Source organism: Solanum pennellii, chromosome 11, assembly GCF_001406875.1.
Source record: "Solanum pennellii chromosome 11, SPENNV200".
Classification (NCBI taxonomy): Eukaryota; Viridiplantae; Streptophyta; class Magnoliopsida; order Solanales; family Solanaceae; genus Solanum; species Solanum pennellii.
The window spans coordinates 36817902-36831311 of record NC_028647.1 but is presented as its reverse complement, the minus strand read 5'-3'; the positions used below and the strand labels follow the sequence as shown (position 1 = coordinate 36831311).

Here is a 13410-nt window from a genome sequence, read left to right as displayed (position 1 = left end):
ATCAAAATCAAATATACAAGGTACCATACCAAAAAGAGGGAGCAAAATTCATATGTATAAGAAAATTGTAATAAAAACAATAATTTTTTTTATAAAAAAAACCAAATCTGAAGAATTAAAAATAAAAAATTGATGAAAAAATAGTTCTATCTCTTTAGGAACTTGAAATTTATGAATTTGAGAGAAAATAGATTTGAAATTAAAAAATTGAGTGATTGATGTAACTGTTGATATATGAGAGTGATTTTAGGCGTAAAAATAGGAAAAAGAATTGTAGGATTGAAGGGATGTGAATAATGTATCTGAAAAATGAGAGAAAAAGAGGAAAAAAGGGATTTTTGAAATATTTTGAAAAGGTAGGGAATTTTAGAAATTATGGAAAGAAAGATTGTATAGTTAAGTAATTTTTCCTTTAATTTTTTACTTTTTATTCTTGTTATGTTATATTATATTTTAACTTATCATACAATAAAACACTAATATATATTCTCATAAAGATCAAAATTTTATTTTCTAATATGAATATTATTCACTTTCTATTTTCTTTTCAATAAAAGATATTGTAAGTATGGATTTCAAAGTACCCAATTAATTATTTTTAATTGTTAATTGACCTTTAATATTATTAATCCATTATATAACATATGATCAATTGATATAAGTTGACATTAATGAATAATTTATATATCAATATTTTTTGAATATATATTTTTACAAGTATTCAAAATTTATGACATTATAGTAAGTTTTAAAAACTATTCTTAATAGCATAAAAAAACAATTATGATAAAAGATTTTTAAGCATGAAAATTTCTTCTTAATAAACGAAATATTCTTTTTAGAAAATAATAAGAGCATTATTTTATTTAAATGAGTTTGATGAACTAAATTAGTCTATTCTTAAAAAATAAAAAAACTTCAATGACATGATCACATCAAATTCCAACTAGGAGAAAGTGAGCCTTTTGAAGTGTCAAGTATATTTGAAAAAAGATAGGTATAGGTGATTGATATTTTGATTCTAATTTAAACGAAACATAATTGTAACACTTACTAAATTGACTCTAATTTATCCCATGAACAAGACTTGCTCCTTTAATTTATTTCTAGTAAGTTACACATTGAATATGAGAAATTTATATCCAAATGAACATGTCTCTATCTTGATAAAAACAAGTACCTAAAAGATCTTTGGTTAATTACAATTTTTAGCGTTACCAAAATATTGTTAACTATTGAGAAATAGCTAAGTGAGTGTGAGTGTTAGCAGAAAGTGTGTTAGAGGAAGTTGTTAGAAGTTAGTTATAACAGAATTAGTTAGCACAACTTAGTTACAACAGAATTAGTTAGCACATTTTTTCTACTGATGTACACTTCTATATATAGAAGTCATCTCCTTCATTGTATTGCATAAAATTCAGTATTAAGAAATATACTCTTCTCTACCAAATCTAAACCTTCCTGTCTGCACAATCATCCATGGAAGTATAACTTCCATGGATCTTACTACATAGTTACAAACTTGTTATGGTATCAGAGCAGCGAAACTGGAACAATCTGCTGCAAGTAAATTGAAATTGAATCTTCAGTCATGGGAGATTTAACAGTAGCCACGTTAGAGCACAATCATCCACTCTATCTTCAAGCTTCAGATACGCCAGGTGCAGCTCTAATTGCGACAAAACTTACAGGTCCAGAAAATTATGGCCTATGGAGTAGATCGCTAAGGTTGACATTGTTGGTGAAAAACAAGCTTGGTTTTGTGGACGGAACTTGCTTAAAAAGTGCTTTCAAAGGTGATTTAGCTATTCAATGGGAGAGATGTAATGTTGTGGTGCTTTCATGGATTAGTAGTACTGTAGCACCAGAACTAATTACAACAATTGTGTATGCTTCGAATGCTAAACGTGTATGGGATGATTTCAAGGAGAGATTTCATAAATCTAATCTCACAAGAGTGTATCAATTGTGGGAAGATGTATCTTCTATAAAACAAGGTACTGATTCTGTCACAATTTATTATTCGAAATTAAGAGATCTATGGGATGAATTGGATGTGTTAGTACCAGCTCCCTTGTGTAATTGTGATGTAGCTAAGCCCTACATTGAACACTTAAGTCAGCAGAGATTGTTAATGTTTCTCATGGGCTTGAATGAGTCGTACAGTCATGTGAGGAGTGACATTCTACTTAAACCAGTTGTTCCTACTGTTAATCAAGCGTATGCTACAGTAATACAAGAGGAGAGCCAGAGGTTACTAGGAGTGATAGACATCAACAGGGAACCTCTTACTATGCTGGTTAATAGAAGACAAGGATTTAGAGGAAAGAAGTTGCTGGATATTGCTTGTGAACACTGTGGTTACAAAAATCACTTATCCAAGGATTGCTACAGAATCATAGGATATCCTGCAGATTTCAAGAGTAAAAGAAAGCAAGGATTACCTGGAGGCAACAACAATGGTTATAGATCAAATAATCTCACTCAAAATTCAGCTCAAAATTCAAACACTCAAAATGCAGGAACTAGTTTCAGGCCCTATGCTAACTATGCTGCTAATGAAGGACAGAGTGATTTTCAGCTCACTGAAGAGGAATATAATCATGTACAGAATCTCAGAATCAATTCAACTTTATCTGCAGCCAGAGATGAAGGTGAATACAAGGCAAATCTAGCAGGTAATGTGTCAATAACATCTACACCTGCATCTAAATTCTCTGCACATACTTGGATTATTGATTCAGGTGCTACTCATCATGTTGCATTCTCTAAGGATATATTAGCTGATGATGGAAGTTATAATCAGAGATCTAGTACAGTTCAGTTACCTACAGGAAATAAGGCTCACATTACAGGAACAGGAAATTCTATTGTGTTGGGAAGTCATAGAGTACAGGATGTACTGCATGTACCAGACTTCAAGTTCAACTTATTATCAGTTGCCAAGTTAACCAAAGAACTCCAGTGCAGTGTCAATTTCTTTCCTAACTTTTGTGTGTTGCAGGCACTCTCCAATGGGAAGGTGATTGGGACTGGTAAGGAGTATCATGGATTATACTTGCTCAAAGATACATTCAAGGTAGTAGCTAGTGCTGCATTAAAAGATGATGATTTAACCACTCTATGGCATTTGCGACTAGGACATCCTTCCTTTCAGGCTATGAAACACATTACTGATATTGGTATGCAACCTGTAGATCATACTAATTGTCATATATGTCCACAAGCCAAGCAGAAAAGGCCTAAATTTCCTGATAGTTTGCATAAGTCTAGTGTTATTTTTCAGTTGATTCATGCAGATGTATGGGGTCCCTATAGAACTCCTACCTATGATAGAAAACATTATTTTGTTACAATAGTGGATGATTACAGCAGATTCACTTGGGCCTGCTTGATCTCATCAAAGGCTGAGGTCTTCTCTGTATTGAAGAATTTTTTGTTAATGGTGAATACACAATTTGGAGTTAAGGTGAAAGTGTTAAGATCTGACAATGGCACTGAATTTATGAATGTTAATTGTAAAGAATTATTTGATTCTCTTGGAATTGTTCATCAAACTTCATGTGCATATACACCCCAGCAGAATGGGGTGGTTGAGAGAAAACATGGACATATATTGAATACTGCTAGAGCACTAAGACTACAGTCTAATGTTCCCATTAAGTATTGGGGTCATTGTGTAAAAACAACAGTTTATTTGATCAACAAAATTCCATCAGCAGTCTTGAATGGGAAGTCTCCTCATGAGATGTTGTATGGCATCACACCTCAACTAACACACTTGAGAGTGTTTGGATGTCTTTGTTTCACCTCTGTGTTGCCTAGATCTGATAAATTTGCTGCAAGGGCAAAGAAGGGTGTATTGCTTGGATATGCAGAAACTCAAAAGGGGTATAGGGTGCTTGATTTAGAGTCTAACTCTATTCATATTAGCAGGGATATCACATTTGAAGAAAAATGTTTTCCTTTCAAAAGTGATAAAGTTGCAGAGCCCTTAATTCCATCAGCACCAGATTCATATAATTGTAATGAGGGCCATCCTCTTACTATACAAGCCATCCCCGCTGATTATGATCCCTCTAATGTGTCTTCTCCATCAGAAGTAGAGAACAACATCATTATGCCTGATTCTGAGGACATATTTTTAGGTGATGAAGAGTGTACCAATGCAGATATTAGTCCTCCTATTCCACCTATTGTAGTGACATCTAGTAATCCTAATGCAAGACCAAATAGGTCTGTTAAGCCTCCAATTTGGCACAAGGATTATCTTGTGTCTACAACTTCTAAACAGGCTCATAATACATGTCTTTATCCTATTAGTGATTATGTTGATTATTCCAATCTGAATGGTTCCTACAAGGTTTTTCTAACTTCTCTTTCAAATGTTGATGAGCCTCATACATTCAACGAAGCCTCCACAAGTCCACATTGGGTGCATGCCATGCAAGAAGAGATTGCTGCCCTAGAACTCAACAAGACATGGTCCATTGTGAATTTGCCACCAGGAAAACAGGCTATTGGATCTAAATGGGTGTATAAAATCAAGCTTAAGGCCACAGGTGAAGTGGAAAGATATAAAGCAAGGTTGGTAGCCAAAGGTTATAATCAACAAGCAGGACTAGACTATCATGAAACTTTTGCACCTGTTGCAAAAATGGTCACAGTCAAGACTGTTATTAGTGTAGCAGCCTCACACAACTGGCCACTTTACCAAATGGATGTCCATAATGCCTTCTTACAAGGTGATCTCAATGAAGAGGTGTACATGGAAATACCACAGGGATTTCGAAGGAAGGGGGAACAAAAGGTGTGTAAGTTGTTGAAGTCCTTGTATGGTTTAAAACAAGCTTCTAGGCAGTGGAATATAAAGCTAACTGAAGTATTGTTGGATACTGGTTTTACACAAAGTTCACATGATCATTCACTTTTCACTAAAAGTAATGGTCATGACATTGCTGTGATCCTCATCTATGTAGATGATCTACTTTTGACAGGAAACAGTCATCAGTTGATACAAGAGTTAAAGGACTCTCTGCATAGTAGATTCAAGATGAAAGATCTTGGTGATCTCAAATATTTTTTAGGCATTGAGATCTTGAGATCCAAAACAGGCATATTACTTAATCAAAGAAAATATGCACTTGAACTAATCTCAGACACAGGGCTTAGTGGTGCAAAACCAACAAATACACCTCTAGAAGCTAATATTAAACTCACCACAGTAGAGCATGATGAACTACTAGGGGTTACTGATGATTCTGTACTTAAGGATGTTACAAGCTATCAGAGGTTGGTTGGTAGATTATTGTATCTTACAATCACTAGGCCTGATATCAGCTTTGCAGTTCAGGTTCTATCTCAGTTTATGCAGCAACCTAAGGTGTCACACTGGGAAGCAGCTTTGAGATTGGTAAGATACATCAAAAGAAGCCCTGGTCAAGGCATACTATTAAGCAGTAAAAGAAGTTTACAACTGGAGGCATTCTGTGATGCAGACTGGGCTGCGTGTCCTAACACTAGGAGGTCTGTAACTGATTACATGGTGAAGCTAGGGGACTCTCTTATATCCTGGAAATCCAAGAAACAACACACAGTAAGCAGAAGCTCTGCAGAAGCTGAATATAGGAGTATGGCAAGTGTTGTGGCAGAAGTTGTTTGGCTAAAAGGATTACTGAAAGAATTGAATGTTACCATTACTACACCTGTGCGATTATATTGTGATAGCAAAGCAGCAATACAAATTGCTGCCAATCCCATTTTTCATGAGAGGACTAAACATATAGAAATTGACTGTCACTTTGTGAGGGAAAGAATCAAGAGTGGGTTGATACTGCCTACATATATCAATACAAAACAACAACCAGCTGATTTACTTACAAAGGGTCTAGGAGCAGCTGATTTACTTACAAAGGGTCTAGGAGCAGCTTCTCATCATATGTTACTATCCAAGCTTGGAGTCTTCAATTTATATTCAGACTGCAGCTTGAGGGGGAATATTGAGAAATAGCTAAGTGAGTGTGAGTGTTAAAAGTGTGTTGGAGGAAGTTGTAAGAAGTTAGTTATAACAGAATTAGTTAGCACAAGTTAGTTACAACAGAATTAGTTAGCACATTTTTTCTACTGATGTACACTTCTATATATAGAAGTCAACTCCTTCATTGTATTGCGTAAAATTCAGTATTAAGAAATATACTCTTCTCTACCAAATCTAAACCTTCCTGTCTGCACAATCATCCATGGAAGTATAACTTCCATGGATCTTACTACATAGTTACAAACTTGTTATTAACCCAAGTGTTTTTTGGCTCAATTGTTAATATTAAAGTAACTTTTCACTGTTGAAACAACTTAAATTATCTGTAATACAAGTACAACAAAAGGCAAACAACAAATTCCTTGTAGAAGCTAAAACTGATCAAATGTTAAGAACGTCTCAGAGTTCTGCATTCATTTGTGTACAAATTTAAGAAAACTAGATCAACCTGCCATATGACTAAATCTGAAACAATAACATAACTCATCGAGCTGGAAGGCGATGTCTTATGATACCCTGATCTTCGTACAACTCAAAGTTTGCTTTAGTAAATTCATTGCTTGAGAAAAATGCTTTGAGATCAGTCATGCCATAATCAAGTGCCTGCAATGATTTTAGAGAATGGGATTTTCATTCGGCAACGGTTGGGAAGTAATATCACATAAATATAGAGATTTCGAGTATAAATACCTTGCTTTGTAGCTCCTCAACCTTGACATCAATATGGTCTAGGTTGGCAGCAGAACCTGAAACAATTTCCTCAAACTGCAATGCATCTTTTACAAGCCCACGTAGGAGGTGAAGAATGATAGCATTGAAATCTTTTTTGTATGTCATGTACTTTTTGAAGCTCTGCACCAAAATTCAAAACCATTTCAAATGTCCATATCGACAACTATTACTGGGGCATATGAATATAATGTGATTATGCCTTATGTAGGCCTAACATGAGCTACAAAGAGGTAGAGTGCTGATAGTATTACCTTTTGCAATGCTTTTTGCACCCCAAATTTCTGGGTTGATATAAATGAATCCAGAAGGACACGAATTGCCATATCCACATCTTCTTGAGTAACATGTTGTCTAAGATGCATCCTTGCATGGGCTTCAGACATCCTTATCATCGATTCAATGTGCCTCACTGCTATGGGAATTCCTTGTCCATGCTGTACATGCACATGGAACACATTAGACAATGTGTCATCGCTACCATACTTCAAATGATTTCAAAAAGAAGCTTCAACTAAATGGCAATCTCACCGAAGATTCTCTCCTTAATTCAGCATAAACCTGTGTGAGCTTGTCCAAGTCTGCATCGTGTAATTTTGGGAATACGTTCAACTTTGCATAAGTTAAGTACTTCTTTAGCAACTCTTGTGGAATTATCTGAGGGAAAAAAGGAACTTGTATAGATTCAAGAAAATAAAACATAAAAGTTCAAACAAATGGTAAAAAAATAAGCTGCAAGGGTAACCTCAGGATCAGTTGCAGCCATAGTGGCACGAGCATCATCCCGTGAATCAGTAAATGACTTCTCATCTATAGTAGCACCTTTTGCTTGTGACCTAAAATGACTATCAACAACAAACTTTGCAAGCATCTCATCAGTGACTGGATCAACCACATCCTGCACAAAATCAGTAACCTTTCAGTTTCAAAAGTTGATTAAGGAAAAGTTTAACTAGATTGACAGGGCTCTAAAAGAATGACATTACCTTGACCACACACAGCACATCAAATCGAGAAATAATTGGATCTGTCAATTCCACATTTTGCGTGAAATTCTTCGAGGAATCATATCTACAAGGATTTAAGAGAAAAGTCACTAAACTAAAGCAGGGAAGAAATGTCAGGAAAAGACAAATATAAAAGCATAAGCTATTCAGAGGATAAATAATGACTTCCAGAAAGTAGAATGCTTGATTCCACCAAATTGTATTTGCACATTAGAACTATTGGATGCTGTGAATGTGAGGTAGCAGCTAAAGTGAGAATTTAATGGCAATACAACAAAAGCAAATGGAAACCTAAATCTAATGCATAGATAAAGAAAGTGTAAAGAAATCCAAGATCTGGTGACCATAAAAGATGTCGAAACCACAGCTGTAATAGAGGGATTAAGCTAGATTTCCAAGATAGAGCTGGTAGCCTACTAATAGTAACATTGACTTGGAAGGAAATGTCTATAGTTAGGATCATATGATCATCCTATTTCTAAAAACATCAAAATTTAGTTCTCCTATACCTTCCTCCAATAGGATTCGCAGCAGCAATAACAGAACAGCGGGCCTGGAGAGATGTGACAATGCCAGCCTTTGATATGCTAATACTCTGCTGTTCCATTGCTTCATGAATACTCACTCTAAAGAAAACATAAAAAAATAAAAAAAGAAATAAACATGAGAATGTTATAATCAAGCAAGCAATGTAGGGAAGACCAGCTAAAAGTGCAGCTATCAGACTTGCATACCTATCCTGATCATTCATCTTATCGAACTCATCAATCAAACATATTCCTCTATCAGCCAAAACTAGTGCTCCTCCTTCAAGGGTCCATTCCCGAGTGACAGGGTCCTTGTGTACTGCTGCTGTAAGCCCAACAGCAGAAGCTCCTTTGCCAGTTGTATAGACGGCTCGTTGTCCCGTCTTCTCGACATACCTGATAGGGTTGTATGGTTACAGTACTCATTGATTCAAAATGAGGTCATTCTAGATTTATACTTACTTGAGGAACTGGGATTTTGCAGTGCCTGGATCACCTAGCAGGAGAATATTTATGTCTCCTCTCAGTCTGTGTTTCCCTTCAACATTTTTCTCTTGGCCCCCAAACATTGCAAGAGCTATGGCAGTCTTTATGTCTTCATGGCCATAAATTGACGGGGCAATGGACTTGAATATCTGTGGAATAAAAATACATGAGAAAAGAGATAGCTAAGATAGTCTACAAATCAAACGGATCAACTGGATTTTAAAATTGACAAGGCACATGGACATACTCGTTCTCCAATCCGAGGGTCTTTGGCCAGCTTCTCAATTTCTTCTTTGTCCTCCTGAGTTAGCTTGTAAGCTGAAAAGAGGTCTTGCTTTTTTGTAACATAATTTGCTTCAATCACAGTAGAAAAGACAGGAAACCCATTCTTGGTATTCAGGGACAAGTCAAAGTTGTTAGTGTAGATTCCTGTGACTTCCTGACATTAGAAAGAAACACTGCCTGTCTTAAGCGAGGTCATTGAAAAGTTCCAAAACATTCAAGTTTAAGAAACACTCGGTAATGCACATGCCAAATATTCATTTAACTAGGATTAATTATCATAAACAAGCCAAAAAAAAAAGTTAAAAGTCTTACTATCTCTTCTCCTGGTCGGGCACAATCAATTAGATCATTCAACAGTATCACTTCCTTGTATCTAGGAAGCCGACCAGCTGGTACAATTCCTGGGCTTTCTTGTAGTGTCAGTTTCTGATAGTTCCTGTATATTGTCTGCAAAAGATTTAGAAAGAGAATTAAGTTATCAATTTCATAGTTCTCTTTCTATGAGAAATATACAACACAATGTTTACCTGCTCAACATTGACACTGAATGGTCCTTTTGACTGACACTCTGGGCAAGAACCAACCTTGACTTCTGAGTATGAGTTCTGGAAAAAAGGACCCAATACTGCTCCACATTTGTTACAATCATATTTCACTTGTTGCAATTGGGGAAAAACACCAGATCGTCGGGTGACAACTCCACCAATACGAATCATGGTGTTCAAATGGATCTGCCTGCAAAGAATGCAAATTCAAGTGAGGTTTTATTTACACTAGATGTAGTCAAGCCAAAGTAAGCAAGTAAGTGATATTACCTTATATTACGAATCTGATCATAAACTGGTAAGTTGGTAATCCTGACATAGACTTTCTGATGAATTTGCTTATAGTTGGGATGAAGATCAAAGACAACTTTGTTGGCAACTTCTTCCATCACTTCAAGAACGGATTGTGGTGCATCTGCCAGCCAGATGGCAATATTGGGATGGACATATATGAATTGTTTGTAATCAATCTCAAGGCTGCATTTATTAACTGCAGATGAATGATGAACAATTTAGAGAAGATCTAAATTAATAAAAGATCTCTGTTGGAACTCATAAAACTTAATTCATTCTTGAAAAGGTCAGCAATGACTAGTCAAGTTCAGAAACTTATTTACCTGATACCATCTCATTAATCTGTCGAAGATATTCAAAGTCCCCATGTTCATTTTTGGGATTTACATATGTGAGTAAGAATTCCTTGAATTTCTTCCCAATGAAGCGCCGGACTTCATCTCTAGTTACCCATTCCCTAAGTGTTCCCTGAACCCTGTACATCTCAAACTCCCCTTCATCATTTTCATCATCCTGCATGGAAAATCCAAAGAATTGTAAGAGATATATTCAGGCAATTCAATTATGATTAACCTTAGTAGAAAAGTGTTACTGTGAAAATACAAACCTCATAGGGATCATCATCAGTTTGATCAGTCATTGGTACATCCTGGCTGGAGTTTACTCGTTGTGATGCCCCTGGCGAACTTGGCATTCCATCAGTATCATCAAAATTCCTTCTGAAATCAGCTCTAGTCCTTTTTGATGGCCTATAGTTATCATCATCAGTATCTGAAGCAAAATACCACAGTGTTAGCTTTTTAGATTTTAGTCTGCTCTGAAGTCATACTAATTAATAAAACACATCATCCCAAATATTCTAAACAAGTTAAGTTCATATATATCAGCTCCTACCAGAAGTTAGTCAAACCTTAAGGGTTGGGGGTTCATGAAAACACAAGTGTTCAGTGGTACAACCGCTAAATAATTAGAGGGGCAATGTCATAACACCTATATACAAATTTGAAAACAATCCATGGCTTTCTGAACCAAAAAGTTGGTCAAAGTGTTAAGACTGGGTTAGCGCTGCCCCTAAACTTTTTGTAGTGGCAATAGTATAACTTACTTAAAATGTCAAAACTCTCTTGATCAAAATATATGGACGGTGAGAAGGGAGGGGGTCCTTAAACTATCAAATGAGATTGTAAACACATTGGAAAGATTCAATCTAGAGCCACAAGGATAGAATACTAGAAATGATACAGGAGACATCAAACTAAATAGAAATGTGGGAGTAGAATCATACCAGAATACTAGAAGGAAGAGACTAAGAGTGAGCTAAAGTAATAATAATAAAGGAGGAACAAATAAATAGTGAAAGGAAAATTAAGAAATTGCATTTAACATGTAAAATAAGCACAATGCAAGTATGAGATACAGGTAAATGAGTCTCAAATATCAAACAAATGAAGAAATAACACAATAAAGAGGCAATAAAAAGCAATTAAGCATACCTTGATCATGAAGAAGTTGAGGAAGCTTGCGGTTAGAGACATGTACATCTCTATTGTCAAGTTCCACTTCAGCAGCCTGACGATCTGCCATGATTTGATCCAGATCTCTTTCATCCACCATGGAATCATCCAATCCGAGGGACTCGTACTGGTCAGCCTCACCCATCCTCTGATAGTCACTGTAATTTCAGCAAAACTTTAAAAAAATGAACGAATTGAACTGTGGAAATGTCAGAACTGAAATATCAAAATACGAACTCGAGATAATTGTCGTTGAAAAGGTCTTCTCCATCTTCCTCTTCAATGTCAGCATCTTCTGGATCATCTCTGATGATATCAGGATCGACAGAGGCTTCATCCTCTTCAGAGTAGTTTTGGCTAGTGTTGAAAGGAAGTTGATCGGTGTTGAATCCTACTGACGTCGGAGAATCAGGAGTAGACGGTGGATTGCCATTTCTATGATCGGAAGACGAAGGAGACTCCGCCGGACGGTGGCTACCACTATCGCCGTTGGAATCTTCTCCGGCCATTTTCTCTCTGTTTCTCTCTCTACTCGGGCGTTGTGCTTTGTAGGGTTTTGGAGAGGAGAAGAGATTGAGCGGCTGATTTATATATCTCGTTGTTTTGGCGGGAGAATTTGGCGCCAGAAAACAGATGTGGACCCAACCCAAGATTAGTGGGCCGATCTCGGAAGCAGGCCCAATTCGAGTTGGTCCTGGTAGTACTATTGCCCGATAAGAGCCTCTTTGCACATAAGTTTTTTTTTTTGGAAAAAATACATAAATTGGTATATTTTAATAAATAATTACTGATTTTAGTGATATTTTTTATTTATTACCATTTATAGTAATATTATGTTAAATATGCAATATGAATTAAAAGTGAATTATATATGCAATATATATGAATTATAATTGTTTTTTAAAATATATCATGTTTGTTTGGAAAAAATTTGACACATTGTATTATAAATGTTAAAATGTGTGATAAATGTATTATCCATCATTAAACTTGTATTATAAATGTATTATTATAAATGAATTAAAACTGATTAAGTGAAAAAAATATACTATTGCCATAAATGGTAAATACTTTTTTTATTGTAGTAATTTATGTAAGTTTCCCCTTTTTTTTTGGGAAAAATTTCATATAACAAACGTACTTAGTGAAATAACGTTCTATATGTATAGTTTTATATGATTACATTTCATGAGTATAACTTAGTTTGCTATGAAGCATAAAATTTGTGTATAATATTTTTCTAATATAATTTATACAATATAATATTAATTTTTTAAATAAATGGATACATGAGCGCTAAATATGCTAACAGAAAATTTACATAATCCAATGATTAAGGGCCCGTTTGGATGGGCTTAATAAAAGCAGCTTTAAAAAAGTACTTTTGAAAGTGCTGAAACTTATTTTTAAAAAAAGCAGTTATGTGTTTGGATAAAAGTGCTGAAGTTGCTATGCCAAACGTGAAAAGGGAAAAATGGAAGAAAGAGATGTTAGGGTTATGTTGTAATTTGGAGATTGTATAAATATATTAAAGGCAAAAAGATAAAATTGTGGTCAACTTAAAACAGCTTATAAGCTAAAAAAAGAAAAGCACCTCTACCCCAGCTTTTAACTTTTGGCTTAAAATAAGTTTTTTTTAACTTAAAATAAGTTATTTTGAGTATTGCCAAACAGCTAAATAAGTCAAAAATCAGCTTTTAAGTCAGTTTGACCAGCTTTTAAGCTGAGCCAAACAGGCTCTAAAGCTAATCATCAAAAATCAAATATTTTTTCAAAAAAGAGTTCTATAGTGATAGAAACATCATAACAACTGGTTTCCTCAAACAACTGAAGATAGATTAATTAATATTCTTGTATATTCGACGCTAGGTAAGGTTTCTTTAAGAAAACTTCATGTTTTGAATGTCAATAAAGTATACAATTGATTTGTACAGTATGTAATTGAAATTTTGAAATACGAATTATTTTTGTTTCTTCATTCTAATG

General features: G+C 35.1%; 2 protein-coding genes across 2 annotated transcripts; one reads left to right on the top strand and one right to left on the bottom strand.

The window, feature by feature from the left end:
* The first annotated feature begins 1262 nt into the window (after positions 1–1262).
* LOC114074871 lies at positions 1263–3095 on the top strand. Its single transcript, XM_027912932.1, has 2 exons — positions 1263–2678; positions 3005–3095. The coding sequence occupies exons 1-2, from the start codon at positions 1592–1594 to the stop codon at positions 3037–3039; spliced, it is 1122 nt and encodes a 373-aa protein (XP_027768733.1). The 5' UTR covers positions 1263–1591; the 3' UTR covers positions 3040–3095.
* Positions 3096–6379: 3284 nt separating this feature from the next.
* LOC107004618 (DNA replication licensing factor MCM2) lies at positions 6380–11980 on the bottom strand. The gene is made up of 17 exons (XM_015202894.2): positions 11662–11980; positions 11404–11582; positions 10518–10681; positions 10234–10423; positions 9887–10106; positions 9599–9806; positions 9384–9518; positions 9034–9225; positions 8763–8935; positions 8508–8696; positions 8283–8399; positions 7753–7837; positions 7512–7664; positions 7298–7423; positions 7021–7203; positions 6728–6889; positions 6380–6640 (listed from the first exon to the last, which is right to left on the bottom strand). The coding sequence occupies exons 1-17, from the start codon at positions 11931–11933 to the stop codon at positions 6521–6523; spliced, it is 2868 nt and encodes a 955-aa protein (XP_015058380.1). The 5' UTR covers positions 11934–11980; the 3' UTR covers positions 6380–6520.
* Positions 11981–13410: the final 1430 nt, after the last annotated feature.

Coding starts and splice junctions, on each gene's coding strand:
- LOC114074871 (XM_027912932.1), top strand. CDS start 1,592: ATGGGAGATTTAACAGTAGCCACGTTAGAGCACAATCATCCACTCTAT. Junction 2,679..3,004: donor ATACAAGGCAAATCTAGCAG/GTAATGTGTCAA, acceptor TGTGTGTTGCAG/GCACTCTCCAATGGGAAGGT.
- LOC107004618 (XM_015202894.2), bottom strand. CDS start 11,933: ATGGCCGGAGAAGATTCCAACGGCGATAGTGGTAGCCACCGTCCGGCG. Junction 10,107..10,233: donor GATTAATGAGATGGTATCAG/GTAAATAAGTTT, acceptor ATTCATCTGCAG/TTAATAAATGCAGCCTTGAG. Junction 7,204..7,297: donor AATTAAGGAGAGAATCTTCG/GTGAGATTGCCA, acceptor GTGCATGTACAG/CATGGACAAGGAATTCCCAT.